A 22,897-nucleotide genomic window follows, 5' to 3' on the forward strand; every position below is an offset into this window, starting at 1 on the left:
TGTACAACTCAACCCTACCATCAGGCACTTTGTTGTACAACTCAACCCTCCCAGCAAACACTTTGTTGTACAACTCAACCCTCCCAGCAAACACTTTGTTATACAACTCAACCCTCCCAGCAAACACTTTGTTATACAACTCAACCCTACCATCAGGCACTTTGTTGTACAACTCAACCCTACCATCAGGCACTTTGTTGTACAACTCAACCCTACCATCAGGCACTTTGTTGTACAACTCAACCCTCCCATCAGGCACTTTGTTGTACAACTCAACCCTCCCATCAGGCACTAGGTTTACACCTCAACCCTCCCATCAGGCACTAGGTTTACACCTCAACCCTCCCATCAGGCACTAGGTCTACACCTCAACTTTCGCATCAAAGACTTGGTCTTCACCTCAACCAATCAAACAAAAGTTATATACCTCAAACCTCCCATCAAACAATAGGTCTGCTACTCAAACTTCCAATCAAGCATTTGTTCTACACCTTAACAATCCCAACAAGCATATTGTCTACACTTCAATGTTTCCTCAATCAGAGGTAAACTTAAATTACATGAAAATAAATCGTCAACACACCTGTAGACTCTTTACTTACACCTGTAGACTCTAAACAGTTGTACAGAATGGTGGCAATACGTTAACTTTGAATTTAATGGCGCCCAAAGCAGGATCTAAATGGGCGTAACAGTCTTGAACAAGCCTGAAAAAAATACATATAATTATGAAGTCTGTATTTGGTCATGTCATAAACAGGCACCTTTTGTTCTTAAATACTGAGGTCAAGTTACAATATTGGGTATTTATGATGATAGCCTGTAAATAATTACCATAAGTCTGGACAATCCAGTCATTGATATAACGAGGAATGTCCCTCACTGTCAGAATAAGATGACAGGCAATTAACCAACTCACATGGCTCAATTAATGTTATTGCCTGATGTGACAAGCAGAGGAAGAGGGGTTACCTACTCCAACCTGTAACCACCGTAGAGCAAAGCTTACAGTCATAGTCAAAAACAGGCAACACCTGATTTACACCAAAACAGTTGACTTGTTGGTGACATTATTTCATGGCTTACCTCCTTACCTACATAAATGTGATGAAGAATTTATGTATACAGAATGTCAACATCATTATCATGGTTCAAAAACCAGTTACATAAAATGGGGGTACATACCCAGCGAATCCGATTGGGGATCCTTTCCTTTATCCTCACAGCAAGCCCTGTAGGAGTGATTTGGACATGATAAAGTATTCTGTCTCATTGAATCTCTGAGAAAAGTGTTCTATTTATTGGCTGGTTTGTTTGTTTGCTGCCTCACACTCAGCTATTTGGAAGCAGTCAGTTAAATACATTATCAGGACAAAACAACACAGTGATTCACACTATGAACAATGGTCCATACTTTTGTGGTACAATGACACAATATCAAGCAAGTACTGAGCCTGACCACCTGATCCAGTTACTTGCTTTTATCTGGGGCCTATTCTAACCAGGAATCCTAGTTTTTTGTGAAATGTGACTGGGATGTTGCAATGTATATTTTTATGAAGTGTACTCTGGAATAAAGCCACATACTGCCTACTTCTCAAGTTACAAGTCATTGAGCATTTGATAGGAAAAAAACAACGTAGCAACGTTTGGATTTAGATGAATTTCAGTTTTGGTCATAATTACAACAGCTAAAAAAATTTTTCCTCCTATTTCCTACAAGTTTTTTAGTCAAATAATGGAAGTTTAAACAATGTTACTTTCTAATGCATCAGGATCTTTCTGATAAGGAGTTGAAGATCACATCTACACATGTATTTACTTTCACATCTTAATGAAAGACACTTACGAAGTGATGTTTATCCCCAGCCTTTCAGTTCTGACCAAACATTCCAGCTCACAAAGCATGTTTCTTTCATTCCTTAATACCAATCTTTAAACACAATTTATGTTCTTATCTCTCAAATCATGACTCCCTTTCAGTACCAACAAGATTAAACAAACGGTCCCTTCTTTGAACCACATCTCTGCTCTTCCTTAACTGAGACAATTACAAATAATCTATAATCCTAACTAAGGCTGTTACGATTCATTAGCATATTTGGTGAATCGAACAATCTACCTTCACAAATTCAATTTGTTATTCATGGTCACCAAAACTGAATATTAACATACATTTTTTAAGGGAGGGTGTTTTTACTTGAGTACTTATGTCCTTGTTCAAAGTGAGATATGCAAGAATGGAATATTTACTAGCCTTCAGAAGTGCAAGTCATGTTAGTCTGCCAACGCAACACACATGATTATCAACAACAACTATTACCTACCAAATTTCACTGTCATGAGATCACTGGTTAGTGCTGTGACAAATTAACACTATCAACATGGGTGTCCATATTGTCCATCAATCACTTAACTACAATATTGTATTTGTGAATAAATATTCATATCCCTTGCTCAATAGTCATGATGCACATCATATTCACCACATAGTGTATTCCTTGCAGCCCAAGTCCTAACCCTCACTCAACCAAAGTTACCTCAGCTCCACCTTCAGATTTTAGCTACCACAACCCCAACTGGTTCAACTACTTCCTTTTCTACTGATACATTTTTTTATCAGTCTATTGTTTCAGTATATGTAAATAGAGCAATCATTACCCGTGCACAGTTCCTCTTGTACAATGTTGTCACTTGCTGTATCTTCAGAGTTACTGCTGCCGCTGTCTGGTTTTGGTGAGGCAACATGGGTGAGAGTGACTTCTTCATATATTTCTTTTGGTATGGTGGAACATGAAGTGTCAAGAGCTGCTTCTTGAAAGGTATCACATTCTTGTGAGGAACCACATTCCCTGCTGACTGCTGATTTTTGCAAGGCGGTACCCATACTGCTGACAGCTGCTTTTTTTGAAGTGGTACTTGTGATGTGAACTTCTGCTTTTTGTGAAGTAGTAGCCATAGTGCTGACAGCTGCTTTTTGTGAGGTGGTATCCGTAGTGCTGACAGCTGTTTTTTGTGGGGTGGTATCCATAGTGCTGACAGCTGCTTTTTGTGGGATGGTATCCATAGTGCTGGAAGCTGCTTTATGAGAGGTGGTATCCACAGTGCTGACAGCTGCTTTTTGTGAGGTGGTATCCGTAGTGCTGACATCTGCTTTTTGTGAGGTGGTATCCATAGTGCTGACAGCTGCTTTTAGTGAGGTGGTACTAGTGGTTCCGACAGCTGCTTTTTGACAGGTGGTACTAGTGGTGCTGACAGATGCCTTTTGTGAGGTGATGATGGTGGTAGTGACAGATGCTTTTTGTAAGGCAATACACCTGCAGTTAACAGCTGATGCTGGCAAAGAGACATTTGTGTTCGAGTTTGAAAGTATAGTAAGTACAACTGTTTGTAATCTTTGGGCACTGTCTTGTGTGGTTTGGGCATACTTGTTGGCCTCAGTTGCCGATGATGTTAGGGCCAAGTTGCAGCTCTCACTTGCTGGTGATGTTGGGGCCAAGTTGTTGCCCTGACTTCTTGATGGTGTTGAAGCCAAGTAAGTGCCCTCTCTTGCTGATGGTGCTGGAGCCAAGTTATTGCCCTCACTTGCTGATGGTGTTTGTGCAAAGTTGCTGCTCTCACTTGCAGATGGTGTTGGAGCCAAGTTGTTGCTCTCGCATGCTGATGGTGTTGGAGTCAAGTTGTTGTCCACACATGCTGATGGTGTTAGGGCCAAGTTGGGGCTCTCATTTCCTGATGGTATCGGGGCAAACTTGCTCTCACATGCTGATGGTGTTAGAGGTGAGTTATTGCCCTCACTCGCGGATGCTGTGGTGGGAAAGGTTTTGCTCAGGCTTGTTGAAGTTATTGATAATCCTCGATCATATGCCAAGTTCCTATTGCCTGTTTGTATGATGCTATCACAGCTGACACTCTCAGCTGGAAGCTTAGCACACCAACTTTCCATAATTGCTTTTCTTTTGACAGCAATACTTTTCATGACTGTATCATTCTCACTTGATTTTGTTAAAATGACATTTGTTGGGTGGGCACATGTTTTTCGTTTGGCAACAAGTATTGTTCTGAAAACTGCCTTTGGTCCTGTGTCTTTTGTGTTGTTCTCACTACTTTTTGTTGCAGCAACACATAGTATGCTCTTTGTTGCTAATGGCATAGGGGTGATGTGATCACTCTCACTTTCGGAAGATGATGGGTCAAAGTTTTTGCTCTCACTTCCAGGTGCAGTTTGGGGAAAGTTGTTGCTCTCACTTCCAGATGGAGTAGGGGAAAAGTTTTTGCTCTCCCCTGCTGAAGGGAATGGGGCATAAGTGATGTTCTCACTTTCTGATGCTGTTCGAGCAAAGTTCTTACCCTCATTTGCTGATGGAATAGGGGTGAAGTTGTTGCTCTCACTTGCAAAAGAGGTTGGGGCATAAGTGATTCTCTCATTTGTTGAATGTTTTGCAACACAATCCTTGTCATTAACTGATGATAAACTTCCATCATATGCCAGGTTTCTGTTTCCTTTTTGTGAATGAGCATCATATGTGATGCTATCACAGTCGTCTCTTTCGGTTGGAAACTTAGCACACCAACTTTCCATAACTGCTTTTCTTTTGACAGCAATACTTCTGATAACTGCTGGTTTGGATGAAGCTTTATCGGTATCATTCTCACTTGATTTTGTTGAAATAAAACGTGCCTTCCGACAAGCAGCTTTCCGTCTGGCAACAAGTACTATTCTGAAAGCTGCCTTTGATGCAATCTCTTGTGTGTTGTTCTCACTGGTTTTGGTTGCAGCAACACACAGTATGCTCTTTGTTGCTAATGGCATAGGGGTGATGTGATCACTCTCACTTTCAGATGGAGTAGGGGGAAAATTGTTGCTGTCACTAGCTGATGGAGTAGGAGGAAAGTTGTTCTCACTTGCTGATGGTGTTGGAGCCAAATTGTTGATCTCACTTCCTGATGATATTAGGACGAAGGTGTTGCCATCATTTCCTGATGGTGTTGGATCCAAGTTGTTGCCCTCACTTGCTGATGGTGTTGGAGCCAAGTTGTTGCCCTCACTTGCTAATGGTGTTGGAGCCAAATAGTTGCTCTCACTTGTTGATGGTGTTGGGGGAACTTTATTGCTCTCACTTGTTGATGGTGTTGGGGGAAAGTTGTTGCTCTCACTTGTTGATGGTGTTGGGGGAAAGTTGTTGCTCTCACTTGTTGATGGTGTTGGGGGAAAGTTGTTGCTCTCACTTGTTGATGGTTTTGGGGGAAAGTTGTTGCTCTCACTTGCTGATGGTGTTGGAGTCAAGTTGTTGCTCTCACTTGCTGATGGTGTTGGGGCCAAACAGTTGCTCTCACTTGCTGATGGTGTTGGGGGAAAGTTGTTGCTTTCACTTGCCGATAGAGTTGAGAGTGATCTTTCAACAGTGTGATAGTCAGCACCCATACAGTAGGGTGGTAGTCTGACAAGACAATTATTTAAATGAATTGATGAACACCTCATCAAAATCTCAATGGATATGAAAGTTGTTATGCAAACATGAAAAGAATGAGTCTTAATCTTATACATGTTTAAACCACTTAACTACTCATACTGGAACATAGTTTTATCAAGATCCTTAAAAACATTTTGAACAAATTACAGACTAGAATTGTACCTGTCTGATGATGGGACAAAATCTGATAATTCAGCTGTCTTTCCATGTCCAGGGCTAGCTTCTGCCCCTTTTCCAAGAAATGTCTCCTCCTTTGAAGTCTGACCACTACAGCTTAATCTGTTAGAGAACAGGAGGTATTACGTAGTAATTGCTAAAGCTATATTTTTCATAAAGAAAGCAGGATATCATGAAATAGAGATGTTAATATCAAATGTTAGAACAAAGATAACATCCTTATAACAACCATCCTATACAAGAATTATTATTTCTCTAAAATCTCAAAGCATCCTATTGTTCACATCTGCCACATGCCACTACACCATCACACAAAGATGTGTGTGTTGGGTGTCATTCCTGATTTTGACTTTTAATGGGCCATTATCATTCAGATCTGATTCTCTAAATTTCATTCAAAACTTGCAAATTGGAAGAAGTCAGTGTGCAAAGGCCAGTACATTTAATGTTTCACAGTGTGCAATAATCAGACATTAAGGAGGACATTGCTTTCACTGACTCAACTCCACTGCATCTTCTGCGACAGATAGTGAAGAGTACTACCAGGACATGCAGCATGCCAGTGTCTACATTCTGTCTTTCAGGACTACAGCACCTGAGCTTACAATGTATAAATTGTTAATGTGTCCAGCAGCGTAACACCCATGGAATGCCAGTAGGCCCACAATGTTCACGAATGGTGTTTCAAAGTAACAGGACATTTAGTCCTGCAAGTTCCAGATGACTGTCTGATCCACTGAAAATTCACCCATTAGGACCCATAGAATAAACATTAAACACACATTTCAGATTTAACATTTCTTTTAATTGGCATTGAAATTATTAATGAGCATAAAATTTATAAACAGCAAACAAGTGTGACATGTCACATATAACAAGCTCAATCAAAATCATCATGAATATACAATCAGACATTGGGGCCAACTACCATCTGACAGTCAGTGAATCTGCCGGAATTGTCCAAGGGTCAGACACTATTCGTGAACACTATAGCTAGGTTCAGATAGTCCCCAGATGAATACATGACAGGGAGATGTGTGTGTCATTGGTTGACAACCGCATTGGCGGAACTTTGCCAGGAACGTCAAGAGGAGAACAAACTCCCTCAAATCAATATTTCTGGATACCGAGTATGCTATGTTTAGGGCTGATAGTGCTACATAGCACTCATTTTGTTTCTATCTTCTTGTGGACCAAAACTCTACTTAATCTTCACAAGTACTAAGATCAATAAGTTACATGGATGTTTATATTTCCTGAGCATATTACAGATTTTGTACAGAAACAAAAGAGCCGCTTAGGGATATGTAATTGTTCTGTGCCTATCACTGAAATTCTGTTAGTTTTGTCAATACAATGAACTACTGTGCTCACTACCCCACAATCTCTTTAACTTGTGTATGATTTTTATAATCTCCCCTTTATGTGAATTTATTACCACCCAGGGTGCTGATAATGGTGAATATGGTAACTGAACTTAAAAAAAAGGAGCTAAATCTGACATATACAACACTTAGGGTTTGAGCTCATTATGATAAAAATGTTAGCACAAAAATCAACAGAAACTTATGCATAGAGCTAGATAAGGGCAAAGTAGACAAGTAAACTGTGCCTTGGATACAACCTATAGCCCCAGCATGATACTGCACACAGCACACTAATGCATGCATAACTAATTATTAACTCAGGCCTGTGAGTAGGGGTTAACTTTGATAAATGTTGGTCCTATGGCCTTGTTTAATTTTTATATGGGTGAACAAAGTGATTTGAGTTTGTGTATCTTTCAAGCAGCAATAGATTGGCTCTAAACAAAGCCAGCAACCTTGACAACCCTACATGGTATAGAGATTACTGTCATTTTCAGTGAAATAATGAACTAATAAGCGTTTGATAGTTTCAAACAGTGAACTGGCTCTATAGAACACTTAAGTTAATGTCCATAAAGATTGCCAAAGATCTAGCACTACTGGTAGCCACAGCAGTCAAGTTAAGTTGCAAAATATTTAGCAACTATATATTATGTTATTGTTTTACTAGATACTTACTGCATATTACTTATAGTATATAAAAACTATAATTCACTAATACATTCTCTGAATCCAAATGAAATCAGAAATTAATTGTGCTCTGGAGAAGGCTAAACTTATGTGTTCATCAAGTTGCAGTTGTAAAATATTTAGCCTAAGTACATTACGTTTTTGGCTATACTAGATACTTACTGCATATTATATTCTATAATCATCACATAGAGAAAGGTTGAGAAGCAGGAAAAACAAACTTAATATTGCTGACAAGTAATTTACTAGCACAATACAGGCCAAACAGACTGTAGATTTTCCTCTGCCATGAGACCCAATAATCCCAGACCACAATTATCCACCAATTAAGAATGCTTTCAGTATCATGTAGTACAAACAAGTCCATAAGGTTTGTCATTACAAACAGTCTTCTCCTTGTAACCAGTGAATTACGTGTAAGAAACCAGTCACACAATGCATGATGCAATATCTCTATAAAGTCCTTTACAATAAAACATAAACATTCATTCTTAAATTCCACATCTCAGAAAAGAATATTTCTGCGGCTTCATCCTTATCCACCACAGCACCTGTAACACACGTCAGTCATGTACGACTGAGAAAACTGCAAAGCAGTGGTTGATTGCCTGAACGTTCCATATTTTCATGGTGTATGTCACAAAGACTGAACACATATTTCAACGACAAACTGCGAGACACATTATTGAAAAACGCGCTTACTTGACGTCCATGGTCAGGCTGTGGTAAACTCATTTATTTTCCTGTGGTCTACACCAATATTGATGAACTGTCTTGACGGTGAACGCTCGAGGCGGCATATGCGTGGTTGCCGGGCGCAGTCTTACTATGACGTCAGATGTCATGTGTAATGCGTCACGTCCCTTAGTCTATACTATGTAAGGACTTATATGTGAGAAACGTCACATTCCCCGCTTCTAAATAAAATTTGGATCCAGTAATTGTGTAAGTTCACAGCCTCCCTGCACACACTTTGAAATATTATCGTCTTCTTGGCCATCCGAAACATTTTTTTACATTACGACAGGAAATCAAGGTGGAGACAATGTTAGAGTAATTTCCCTTGGTTGATGGTGAAAAACGGAGTGGTTAATGGCAAAGGATCAACTGCATGAGATAGTAAACAAACGAAACGAACAAATTGTCACATTTAGGCTCTGAGTGAAGCTACAACCAGTACAATTGCTGTATAACTGAAAATTTGTGCTAAAATAACAATTAAAATGACTCATATTCTTCAGATTTACTCTGTCTCTTTGTCAGCTTTGTCAGTTTTCTGTCGCAAAAACCAAGAGCACCCTCACTCCACTGAGCCTGCCCAAGCGAGACACTTACTATCCCTTTACGTTTTCATTAACTGTTTCGACTTTAAAGGTTAAGTTAAACTACGTGTACCATTTTTTACCAAATTGTTGCCAGAACATGTAACAGAAACAAGAGCCGAGTATAAGTACAAGTTTATACAAGTATAAAAGCTTTACATCTGTTTCACACACTTTTCTCAGAAAGACACCGACAGTGACGTACACCATAATTTACTACATGACATCTTGTCACACCCGTCTCAATTACATTGTGATATTGATCAGATTCAGCTCGCTTTGTATTTGGCTGCGCATTATCATACATTTAGCCTAATCACAGTTATTTCCCACCTGAAGTCTAGAATTCCAACTTGTCCAGCTAATTCTATTTTAAGTTTGCCATGGTGGAATGTATCTGGGTTATTATCGCCAGCCATTGTTCAGATCAACGGCGTTTAAATAGTTCTAAACTCCACTCCTATTGTAAAATGAACCCATGAGATAGCGAGATAGGCAACAAGTTAAGGCAGAAGCTGCACCAAGATCGCTTATATATTCCATTCACCCAGTTACCTGACATGTACTGTTTTGTATGACATAGGGTTTATGCGTGCGTGTCTGTATAATCGCCATATTAAGCTATTCTCATTGCTGTGAACTTTAAATAAAAAATTTCTGGATCAGTCTAAACTGGTGATCAGTCAGTCTGGTGATTCCAACAGAAATCAGACAATTGTTAAGACTTCACCACACGTGGTATATGGAATGACACGAACACTGGCGCGAATTAGAACATTCTGTGTTGGATCAGTAAAGACCAGACACTATAAATATCCATATTGGGAAATGAACCGAACCGCAAAGAATTCGGACAGTAATCATTCCTTGTTTGAGCTATGATGTGATATAAGAGTGGTACCTAAACATTCACTATTGAATAAACTATAGTTTTTAAAGTATTGGCAAAAAATGGCAAACATGTTTTTCCATGACATGCCGATCTATGTAATTGATGAAAACGATCCGATCGAGAGAGAGCATAGGGCATTATGGCATCATACGAGAAGCAACACACGGCAATGTTTAGCAAACAACACACAACATGCGGCGACATACAACATACACATCTCTTGGTCTACTCCATGAAGGATGTCTGTTGGGTTTGTTTTGGGGGTTTTTTTTGGTTTGTTTCTTTTGGTTTTGGTCTTTTTTGTGTGTGTGTTACATGTGGTTTTCTTCAATAGGTGCTTTCTTTTCTTCTACTGGTTGTATCTTTCCGTACGTTCCCGCATGTTTCCGTTCGTTTCTGTATGTTGTTTTGTGTGCTGTGTGTTGCATGTTGTCATATATTACCTGTTACCGTCTGTGTTGGACTACTGTGTGTGTCCTGTGTGTTGCACTACCTTTTGTTTTCATTGGACTATTTTCTTTGTCTTTGTTGGGCCACGTTATGTGTTCTGCGTGTTGGACTGCGTTTTGTCTTTCACGTATGTTGGATTACTATTCTGAGTACTACTTTTTATGTTCTATATCGTGGACTACATTTTGTCTTCTGGACTACTTTTCTGTGTGCTGGACTTCTTTTTGCCTTCTGTATGTCGTACTACTTAGTAGCATAAAAATTACCATTCAGATTAAATACCGGACATGCTCCACGGGGTAGACACTTTCCACCAAGCACACTTGCAATTATTTCTTAAATGATCATTATTATCATATTTATTACCATACACAACTGAACATAGTTTTGTTAGTGTTCAACATATTTAGAAGTGTTGAGACTTTTCCAAGTTCTGTAATTCTGACATGTTAATTCATGCCTGTGCTAGAAGCCTGCATTCAGTAAAATTCATAGGCCTTTGTCAGTAACTTGTGTATTTTCCCCTTAGTCAGGGAAAACATTGTGTGAATACTCTTTCCACGTCATATTTGCTCGGTGAAACGTTGATAATATATTTTTAGAAATTGCCTCTATGATGATGCCGTCAGTCTGTCAGGGCAGCACGGAGACAGCTGGTTATATTTCGTTTAATAACTACTTCGTGTTTTGCGAATTCTCAACACTCGTACAACGGTGTTTCTGTTTCATTAGATCTGACTAATAACCACGATAACCACATTTTAGCTCGATTACGATAAACAGTACACTTTTAATTTACGCTAAACACATTTTATGAAAGTTTTACGTTGATTTTTTACAATAAACATTTGATTTATCTTATATTTACAACTGTTCTTAGCGTAACAAGTATACATCAGTGGAAGCACCATGCAGGTGATATCCTCACTGACCATTAGACGTGAGAGACAGCGACATGGACGTTAGCTTTATGAATCGTGATTGCAAATGGACTTCATAGGACAATATAAACGGATCTGTGGTATGCATTGAACATCTGATAAAGAGTCTATGAAACAGCTTGGACAGCTAATGGAAGTTTTCACAAGGTTCACGCTTGAAACACTGTTTTTCATCAACCTTCACGTTTTCAGCATTTGTACTCGCCAACACGTGGGTACAGTTTATGATTTCACAATAATCGGGCTTAGAGTAGTACTAATTAATAAACTCTCACAAATTTATCACTATAATATGCTTTTGTTAACAAATTCTCAACTAACTGAATTCAGTTCTGGGACGAGCCATCATATCATTGACGAGCTGATACTCAGGTTGAATCGCCAAATTTAGTCCAGAAATTGCTAACCAAGATATATTTCATGGATAAATCTTCTTTACTCTTTTTGCACACAACCTTTCGGGATCATTATAGACCCGTCCTCGGGTTAATGAAACCTAAATCCATACAGTGGTCTAATGTCGAGTCGCTCAATCCAATAAGAGAGACAACACAGAATACGATCCAACAAAATATATAAACATAAATTCCTTCAGGAACACAAACAGACATGTTTTCTTTTCAGTGAACGAATCTGGCTTCCAGTACATAGTTTAATTGAGAGTTCAAGCTGGCTTTGAGTGGGGAAAGTGCTAAGCTATTTCGGTAGACAGTGCACATGTTAATTCATGCATGCCTAATGAATTACCTGTGTGTAATAGTGTAATGTTTACCTTGAAAACATATATAATAACATAAGGTGATAAAACCGTGTAGTACATGGATTTTACCAAATATGTATCAGAAACACACAAAAGCATTTGCCACCACATTCATTCCTCCAGTGAAAAGTACGAAACACACAAAAGCATTTGCCATCACATTCATTCCTCCAGTGAAAATTACGTCCACGTTCTTCTGGTGGATCATCGACGAGACAATGAAATACCGCCGCTGATAGCACTACTGATGACACTAACTCTTCTATTCGTTGACCCTTCTGATGCCAGTCAGTCTGGATCAGGAACCTGGCACGACACGAACTTCCCGGACACTAGTTTGTGTCCTTATGGTTTTGAAGGTGACATCGGTCTTTGGACAACTGCAGTGGTTACATGAGATGATAGTTCTCCAAACGAGTCATCTTGCTCCTATTCTGCTTTGTCTTTAGGTTTTGCTTCTGTGAAGTCTTCATTTATGTCAGTCTGCATTTGGTCGTCACCACCAGAAGCATAAGCATCTGCCTCAGTAGATACCCGATGTCCCTCTTGTCATTGAAGGGAGGTATATCCCCTTCCAAAGTACTTCTAATGATGAAAGGCCCAGGAACTGCTGGACTTATCAACAGAACCGTCTCTTCTATCCTGTGTGCTATTTGATTCTAACTTTAAGTCTGATGACCAAGTGACTGATGTGACTGAAAACGGTTTCCTAGATTCAGCCATATTGCGATGAAAACAATTACTTATAGACATAGTAATTAATGGAATGTTGCGAAAACCTGTCAACAAAGGACAGTAAAACCAACTAGTATCTCACAATAACAAGAAATATATCTATAAAATATGATTGCAAATGAGGACAGTACAATACAAAAAGAAGGCTGATGATTGCCAACAACTAAAGGTAGATCACCTCTATGGCCCATGGGAACTTACATTACTTCGGCTACCCGCCTTTGAAAACAGGGATTGATCCCAGAGGAAACGGGCGATTCTTACGCACCGAATTTTATTCCACTAAGTGAAAGGATCCATGCATACTTCTAGACATAATGGACTACTGTTGTGTGAGCTAGCATGCTATACAGGTTGCAGTTCATCAGTACCAAACTGTTCAACTCATCGCATAACAAGCCAAGAACACCACACGAATTTGCAGTGACATTAACGAGAAAAAGTTTTTAGATTTTGCTTAAAAGCTACATTCTTTGACTGGTGATTCAAGTCTCCGATATTGTTACATCCAGGATGTGTATGTTACCAGGCCCTGACGTATTTCACACCCAGTTGTCGGGCTCAATATTTTACATGGACAGGGATAAGCAGCCGCTTACGTGTGAAGCTTGTGTCCTGTTCACCTTGCAGAGCAGAGAAACCAGATAGTTGTAAAGTATTGATGAGTCTACGATTAGTTTAGAGTAGGGATAGACATGTGTGCTATAGAAGAGAGGACGACATAAAAACTCATCGGTGATTTCCAATGTTGTATTATACAGATCGAAGACATGGAAACAATCTCTTTATGAGCACTGTTGCGGAATGCTACTTCAGATACAGTTGGCTTTATCAAGCAGCATACTGCCTAACGTGCTTATCAGGGTGGTAACACCGATACAGACACCTCAATAGCTACAGTCGATGTACTGGAGGCAGCATCCGTATCCAGTTGTCCCTTCTTCCCTCGCGAAAGATGGTTTATGCTAAATCTCTTGACAAACATAAGAGTCAGCTAAGTGAAGACGACGTCTGACCTGTCCATCAACCAGGCAGACAACTTGCTTGAAGAGGCTTTTCTTCCAGGTTTACAATGATTGGAAAACGAGCATTGTCAAAATACTCTTATATTATCGTGCAGCTCAATGTACACATACAACTGCACAACACAAACCTATAATCTATAAATTTAGAATTTTTTTTCATCTTTAATTTTTACCAGCACCCTATGATCGAGATTAGCAGCTAAGTATGGGTCTCACACGTGGCGAAGTGTTTCTACTTGATGAGGCCGTCTGTTATCACCTACCGCCAGACTAGTGTTCTCCACGCTATTGTCCAAGGCACAACATCTGGACCCCAGCTGGGGTCCAGATGTTGTGCCTTGGACACTAGTGCTCCCGTGTCTACTGGGAACTCTGTATATAAAGCCATCTTGACATCTACAGAGAAAGAGGCAAACGCCAGGAAGGGTCGTATCATTACAACAAACCATAACATCACACGATGGAGAGACGAAATATCACCGGAACAAGAAATACCATTGCCCTATCTAATCAGCAACTACCATTGTAACAAGAGATAACATTACCCTTCGGAGAGAGGAACTACCATTGTAACAAGAGATAACATTACCCTACGAAGAGAGGAACTACCATTGTAACAAATGATAACATTTCCCTGTGGTGAGAGGAACTATCATTGTGACAAGTGATAACGTTATCCCATGGAGAGGGGAACTATCACTGTAACAAGAAAGAACATTCCCCAATGGAGAGAGGAACTATCATTGTACCAAGAGATACCATTTCCAAATGGAGGAACTATCATTGTATAGAGTATATTTGACCATATCTAGAGATTAACTATCAGTGTAACAAATATGACTGACCAAATCTAGAAAGGAACTATCAGTGTAACAAGCATGACTGACCAAATCTAGAGAGGAATTATCAGTGTAACAAGCATGACTGACCAAATCTAGAGAAGAACTATCAGTGTAAGAAGCATGACTGACCAAATCTAGAGAGGAATTATCAGTGTAACAAGCATGACTGACCAAATCTAGAGAGGAATTATCAGTGTAAGAAGTATGACTGACCAAATCTAGAGAGGAATTATCAGTGTAACAAGCATGACTGACCAAATCTAGAGAGGAATTATCAGTGTAAGAAGTATGACTGACCAAATCTAGAGAGGAACTATCAGTGTAACAAGCATGACTGACCAAATCTAGAGAGGAACTATCAGTGTAACAAGCATGACTGACCAAATCTAGAGAGGAACTATCAGTGTAACAAGCATGACTGACCAAATCTAGAGAGGAATTATCAGTGTAAGAAGTATGACTGACCAAATCTAGAAAGGAACTATCAGTGTAACAAGCATGACTGACCAAATCTAGAGAGGAATTATCAGTGTAAGAAGTATGACTGACCAAATCTAGAAAGGAACTATCAGTGTAACAAGCATGACTGACCAAATCTAGAGAGGAATTATCAGTGTAACAAGCATGACTGACCAAATCTAGAGAGGAACTATCAGTGTAACAAGTATGACTGACCAAATCTAGAGAGGAACTATCAGTGTAACAAGTATGACTGACCAAATCTAGAGAGGAACTATCAGTGTAACAAGTATGACTGACCAAATCTAGAGAGGAATTATCAGTGTAACAAGCATGACTGACCAAATCTAGAGAGGAATTATCAGTGTAAGAAGTATGACTGACCAAATCTAGAGAGGAATCATCAGTGTAACAAGCATGACTGACCAAATCTAGAAAGGAACTATCAGTGTAAGAAGTATGACTGACCAAAACTAGACAGGAACTATCAGTGTAACAAGTATGACTGACCAAATCTAGAAAGGAACTATCAGTGTAACAAGCATGACTGACCAAATCTAGAAAGGAACTATCAGTGTAAGAAGTATGACTGACCAAATCTAGAGAGGAACTATCAGTGTAAGAAGTATGACTGACCAAATCTAGAGAGGAATTATCAGTGTAACAAGCATGACTGACCAAATCTAGAAAGGAACTATCAGTGTAACAAGCATGACTGACCAAATCTAGAGAGGAATTATCAGTGTAAGAAGTATGACTGACCAAATCTAGAGAGGAATTATCAGTGTAACAAGCATGACTGACTAAATCTAGAGAGGAACTATCAGTGTAAGAAGTATGACTGACCAAATCTAGAGAGGAACTATCAGTGTAACAAGTATGACTGACCAAATCTAGAGAGGAACTATCAGTGTAACAAGTATGACTGACCAAATCTAGAGAGGAATTATCAGTGTAACAAGCATGACTGACCAAATCTAGAGAGGAATTATCAGTGTAAGAAGTATGACTGACCAAATCTAGAGAGGAATTATCAGTGTAACAAGCATGACTGACCAAATCTAGAAAGGAACTATCAGTGTAAGAAGTATGACTGACCAAATCTAGAGAGGAATTATCGGTGTAACAAGCATGACTGACCAAATCTAGAAAGGAACTATCAGTGTAAGAAGTATGACTGACCAAATCTAGAGAGGAATTATCAGTGTAAGAAGTATGACTGACCAAATCTAGAGAGGAACTATCAGTGTAAGAAGTATGACTGACCAAATCTAGAGAGGAACTATCAGTGTAAGAAGTATGACTGACCAAATCTAGAGAGGAACTATCAGTGTAACAAGCATGACTGACCAAATCTAGAGAGGAATTATCAGTGTAAGAAGTATGACTGACCAAATCTAGAGAGGAATTATCAGTGTAAGAAGTATGACTGACCAAATCTAGAGAGGAACTATCAGTGTAAGAAGTATGACTGACCAAATCTAGAGAGGAATTATCAGTGCAAGAAGTATGACTGACCAAATCTAGAGAGGAATTATCAGTGTAAGAAGTATGACTGACCAAATCTAGAGAGGAATTATCAGTGTAACAAGCATGACTGACCAAATCTAGAAAGGAACTATCAGTGTAACAAGCATGACTGACCAAATCTAGAAAGGAACTATCAGTGTAAGAAGTATGACTGACCAAATCTAGAGAGGAACTATCAGTGTAAGAAGTATGACTGACCAAATCTAGAGAGGAATTATCAGTGTAACAAGCATGACTGACCAAATCTAGAGAGGAATTATCAGTGTAAGAAGTATGACTGACCAAATCTAGAGAGGAATTATCAGTGTAACAAGCATGACTGACCAAATCTAGAGAGGAATTATCAGTGTAAGAAGTATGACTGACCAAATCTAGAGAGGAACTATCAGTGTAAGAAGTATGACTGACCAAATCTAGAGAGGAATTATCAGTGTAAGAAGTATGACTGACCAAATCTAGAGAGGAATTATCAGTGTAAGAAGTATGACTGACCAAATCTAGAGAGGAACTATCAGTGTAAGAAGTATGACTGACCAAATCTAGAGAGGAACTATCAGTGTAAGAAGTATGACTGACCAAATCTAGAGAGGAATTATCAGTGTAAGAAGTATGACTGACCAAATCTAGAAAGGAACTATCAGTGTAACAAGCATGACTGACCAAATCTAGAGAGGAATTATCAGTGTAAGAAGTATGACTGACCAAATCTAGAGAGGAACTATCAGTGTAAGAAGTATGACTGACCAAATCTAGAGAGGAACTATCAGTGTAAGAAGTATGACTGACCAAATCTAGAGAGGAATTATCAGTGTAAGAAGTATGACTGACCAAATCTAGAGAGGAATTATCAGTGTAAGAAGTATGACTGACCAAATCTAGAGAGGAACTATCAGTGTAAGAAGTATGACTGACCAAATCTAGAGAGGAACTATCAGTGTAACAAGTATGACTGACCAAATCTAGAGAGGAATTATCAGTGTAAGAAGTATGACTGACCAAATCTAGAGAGGAATTATCAGTGTAAGAAGTATGACTGACCAAATCTAGAAAGGAACTATCAGTGTAACAAGCATGACTGACCAAATCTAGAGAGGAATTATCAGTGTAAGAAGTATGACTGACCAAATCTAGAAAGGAACTATCAGTGTAACAAGCATGACTGACCAAATCTAGAGAGGAATTATCAGTGTAACAAGCATGACTGACCAAATCTAGAGAGGAACTATCAGTGTAACAAGTATGACTGACCAAATCTAGAGAGGAACTATCAGTGTAACAAGTATGACTGACCAAATCTAGAAAGGAACTATCAGTGTAACAAGCATGACTGACCAAATCTAGAGAGGAATTATCAGTGTAAGAAGTATGACTGACCAAATCTAGAGAGGAACTATCAGTGTAACAAGCATGACTGACCAAATCTAGAGAGGAATTATCAGTGTAACAAGCATGACTGACCAAATCTAGAGAGGAACTATCAGTGTAACAAGTATGACTGACCAAATCTAGAGAGGAACTATCAGTGTAACAAGTATGACTGACCAAATCTAGAAAGGAACTATCAGTGTAACAAGCATGACTGACCAAATCTAGAGAGGAATTATCAGTGTAAGAAGTATGACTGACCAAATCTAGAGAGGAATTATCAGTGTGACAAGTATGACTGACCAAATCTAGAGAGGAACTATCAGTGTAACAAGTATGACTGACCAAATCTAGAAAGGAACTATCAGTGTAAGAAGTATGACTGACCAAATCTAGAGAGGAACTATCAGTGTAACAAGCATGACTGACCAAATCTAGAGAGGAACAATCAGTGTAACAAGTATGACTGACCAAATCTAGAAAGGAACTATCAGTGTAACAAGCATGACTGACCAAATCTAGAGAGGAACTATCAGTGTAACAAGCATGACTGACCAAATCTAGAGAGGAACTATCAGTGTAACAAGTATGACTGACCAAATCTAGAAAGGAACTATCAGTGTAACAAGCATGACTGACCAAATCTAGAGAGGAACTATCAGTGTAACAAGTATGACTGACCAAATCTAGAGAGGAACTATCAGTGTAACAAGCATGACTGACCAAATCTAGAGAGGAACTATCAGTGTAACAAGTATGACTGACCAAATCTAGAGAGGAATTATCAGTGTAAGAAGTATGACTGACCAAATCTAGAGAGGAACTATCAGTGTAAGAAGTATGACTGACCAAATCTAGAGAGGAATTATCAGTGCAAGAAGTATGACTGACCAAATCTAGAGAGGAATTATCAGTGTAAGAAGTATGACTGACCAAATCTAGAGAGGAATTATCAGTGTAACAAGCATGACTGACCAAATCTAGAAAGGAACTATCAGTGTAACAAGCATGACTGACCAAATCTAGAGAGGAACTATCAGTGTAAGAAGTATGACTGACCAAATCTAGAAAGGAACTATCAGTGTAAGAAGTATGACTGACCAAATCTAGAGAGGAATTATCAGTGTAACAAGCATGACTGACCAAATCTAGAGAGGAATTATCAGTGTAAGAAGTATGACTGACCAAATCTAGAGAGGAATTATCAGTGTAACAAGCATGACTGACCAAATCTAGAGAGGAATTATCAGTGTAAGAAGTATGACTGACCAAATCTAGAGAGGAACTATCAGTGTAACAAGTATGACTGACCAAATCTAGAGAGGAATTATCAGTGTAAGAAGTATGACTGACCAAATCTAGAGAGGAATTATCAGTGTAAGAAGTATGACTGACCAAATCTAGAGAGGAACTATCAGTGTAAGAAGTATGACTGACCAAATCTAGAGAGGAACTATCAGTGTAAGAAGTATGACTGACCAAATCTAGAGAGGAATTATCAGTGTAAGAAGTATGACTGACCAAATCTAGAAAGGAACTATCAGTGTAACAAGCATGACTGACCAAATCTAGAGAGGAATTATCAGTGTAAGAAGTATGACTGACCAAATCTAGAGAGGAACTATCAGTGTAAGAAGTATGACTGACCAAATCTAGAGAGGAACTATCAGTGTAAGAAGTATGACTGACCAAATCTAGAGAGGAATTATCAGTGTAAGAAGTATGACTGACCAAATCTAGAGAGGAATTATCAGTGTAAGAAGTATGACTGACCAAATCTAGAGAGGAACTATCAGTGTAACAAGCATGACTGACCAAATCTAGAGAGGAACTATCAGTGTAACAAGCATGACTGACCAAATCTAGAGAGGAACTATCAGTGTAACAAGTATGACTGACCAAATCTAGAGAGGAACTATCAGTGTAACAAGTATGACTGACCAAATCTAGAAAGGAACTATCAGTGTAACAAGCATGACTGACCAAATCTAGAGAGGAATTATCAGTGTAAGAAGTATGACTGACCAAATCTAGAGAGGAATTATCAGTGTGACAAGTATGACTGACCAAATCTAGAGAGGAACTATCAGTGTAACAAGTATGACTGACCAAATCTAGAAAGGAACTATCAGTGTAAGAAGTATGACTGACCAAATCTAGAGAGGAACTATCAGTGTAACAAGCATGACTGACCAAATCTAGAGAGGAACTATCAGTGTAACAAGTATGACTGACCAAATCTAGAAAGGAACTATCAGTGTAACAAGCATGACTGACCAAATCTAGAGAGGAACTATCAGTGTAACAAGCATGACTGACCAAATCTAGAGAGGAACTATCAGTGTAACAAGTATGACTGACCAAATCTAGAAAGGAACTATCAGTGTAACAAGCATGACTGACCAAATCTAGAGAGGAACTATCAGTGTAACAAGTATGACTGACCAAATCTAGAGAGGAACTATCAGTGTAACAAGCATGACTGACCAAATCTAGAGAGGAATTATCAGTGTAACAAGTATGACTGACCAAATCTAGAAAGGAACTATCAGTGCAACAAGTATGACTGACCAAATCTAGAAAGGAACTATCAGTGTAACAAGCATGACTGACCAAATCTAGAGAGGAATTATCAGTGTAAGAAGTATGACTGACCAAATCTAGAAAGGAATTATCAGTGTAAGAAGTATGACTGACCAAATCTAGAAAGGAGCTATCAGTGTAACAAGTATGACTGACCAAATCTAGAAAGGAATTATCAGTGTAACAAGCATGACTGACCAAATCTAGAGAGGAACTATCAGTGTAACAAGCATGACTGACCAAATCTAGAGAGGAACTATCAGTGTAACAAGTATGACTGACCAAATCTAGAAAGGAACTATCAGTGTAACAAGCATGACTGACCAAATCTAGAGAGGAATTATCAGTGTAAGAAGTATGACTGACCAAATCTAGAGAGGAACTATCAGTGTAACAAGTATGACTGACCAAATCTAGAGAGGAATTATCAGTGTAACAAGTATGACTGACCAAATCTAGAGAGGAATTTTCAGTGTAACAAGCATGACTGACCAAATCTAGAGAGGAATTATCAGTGTAACAAGCATGACTGACCAAATCTAGAGAGGAATTATCAGTGTAACAAGCATGACTGACCAAATCTAGAGAGGAATTATCAGTGTAAGAAGTATGACTGACCAAATCTAGAGAGAAATTATCAGTGTAACAAGCATGACTGACCAAATCTAGAGAGGAACTATCAGTGTAACAAGTATGACTGACCAAATCTAGAGAGGAATTATCAGTGTAACAAGCATGACTGACCAAATCTACAGAGGAATTATCAGTGTAACAAGCATGACTAACCAAATCTAGAGAGGAATTATCAGTGTAACAAGCATGACTGACCAAATCTAGAGAGGAACTATCAGTGTAACAAGCATGACTGACCAAATCTAGAGAGGAACTATCAGTGTAACAAGTATGACTGACCAAATCTAGAGAGGAACTATCAGTGTAACAAGTATGACTGACCAAATCTAGAGAGGAATTATCAGTGTAACAAGCATGACTGACCAAATCTACAGAGGAATTATCAGTGTAACAAGCATGACTAACCAAATCTAGAGAGGAATTATCAGTGTAACAAGCATGACTGACCAAATCTAGAGAGGAACTATCAGTGTAACAAGCATGACTGACCAAATCTAGAGAGGAACTATCAGTGTAACAAGCATGACTGACCAAATCTAGAGAGGAACTATCAGTGTAACAAGTATGACTGACCAAATCTAGAGAGGAATTATCAGTGTAACAAGTATGACTGACCAAATCTAGAAAGGAACTATCAGTGTAACAAGCATGACTGACCAAATCTAGAAAGGAACTATCAGTGTAACAAGCATGACTGACCAAATCTAGAGAGGAACTATCAGTGTAACAAGCATGACTGACCAAATCTAGAAAGGAACTATCAGTGTAACAAGCATGACTGACCAAATCTAGAAAGGAATTATCAGTGTAAGAAGTATGACTGACCAAATCTAGAGAGGAACTATCAGTGTAACAAGCATGACTGACCAAATCTAGAAAGGAACTATCAGTGTAACAAGCATGACTGACCAAATCTAGAAAGGAACTATCAGTGTAACAAGCATGACTGACCAAATCTAGAGAGGAACTATCAGTGTAACAAGCATGACTGACCAAATCTAGAGAGGAACTATCAGTGTAACAAGTATGACTGACCAAATCTAGAGAGGAATTATCAGTGTAACAAGTATGACTGACCAAATCTAGAGAGGAACTATCAGTGTAACAAGCATGACTGACCAAATCTAGAGAGGAATTATCAGTGTAACAAGCATGACTGACCAAATCTAGAGAGGAATTATCAGTGTAACAAGCATGACTGACCAAATCTAGAGAGGAATTATCAGTGTAAGAAGTATCACTGACCAAATCTAGAAAGGAACTATCAGTGAACAAGTATGACTGTCCAAATCTAGAGAGGAACTATCAGTGTAACAAGCATGACTGACCAAATCTAGAGAGGAATTATCAGTGTAAGAAGTATGACTGACCAAATCTAGAAAGGAACTATCAGTGTAACAAGCATGACTGACCAAATCTAGAAAGGAACTCTCACTGTAACAAGTATGACTGACCAAATCTAGAAAGGAACTCTCACTGTAACAAGTATGACTGACCAAATCTAGAGAGGAATTATCAGTGTAACAAGCATGACTGACCAAATCTAGAGAGGAATTATCAGTGTAAGAAGTATGACTGACCAAATCTAGAAAGGAACTATCAGTGTAACAAGTATGACTGACCAAATCTAGAGAGGAATTATCAGTGTAACA

The 22,897-nt window shown here is 38.8% G+C and overlaps 2 protein-coding genes across 2 annotated transcripts in view; both read right to left on the minus strand.

The window, feature by feature from the left end:
- LOC137283640 (SPRY domain-containing SOCS box protein 3-like) overlaps nucleotides 1-22,897 on the minus strand; it is a 445,038-nt gene that overhangs the window by 261,944 nt on the left and 160,197 nt on the right. The gene's annotated exons all lie outside the window — the stretch shown is intronic.
- LOC137283830 (platelet binding protein GspB-like) lies at nucleotides 2,633-5,425 on the minus strand. Its single transcript, XM_067815513.1, has one exon. It carries the CDS (start codon nucleotides 5,423-5,425, stop codon nucleotides 2,633-2,635), a length of 2,793 nt encoding a protein of 930 aa, XP_067671614.1.

This window comes from Haliotis asinina, chromosome 5 (assembly GCF_037392515.1).
Source record: "Haliotis asinina isolate JCU_RB_2024 chromosome 5, JCU_Hal_asi_v2, whole genome shotgun sequence".
Taxonomy (NCBI): Eukaryota; Metazoa; Mollusca; class Gastropoda; order Lepetellida; family Haliotidae; genus Haliotis; species Haliotis asinina.

Excerpts from the sequence above, each read along its gene's own strand:
- LOC137283830 (XM_067815513.1), bottom strand. The coding sequence starts at position 5,425 with ATGGGTGCTGACTATCACACTGTTGAAAGATCACTCTCAACTCTATCG.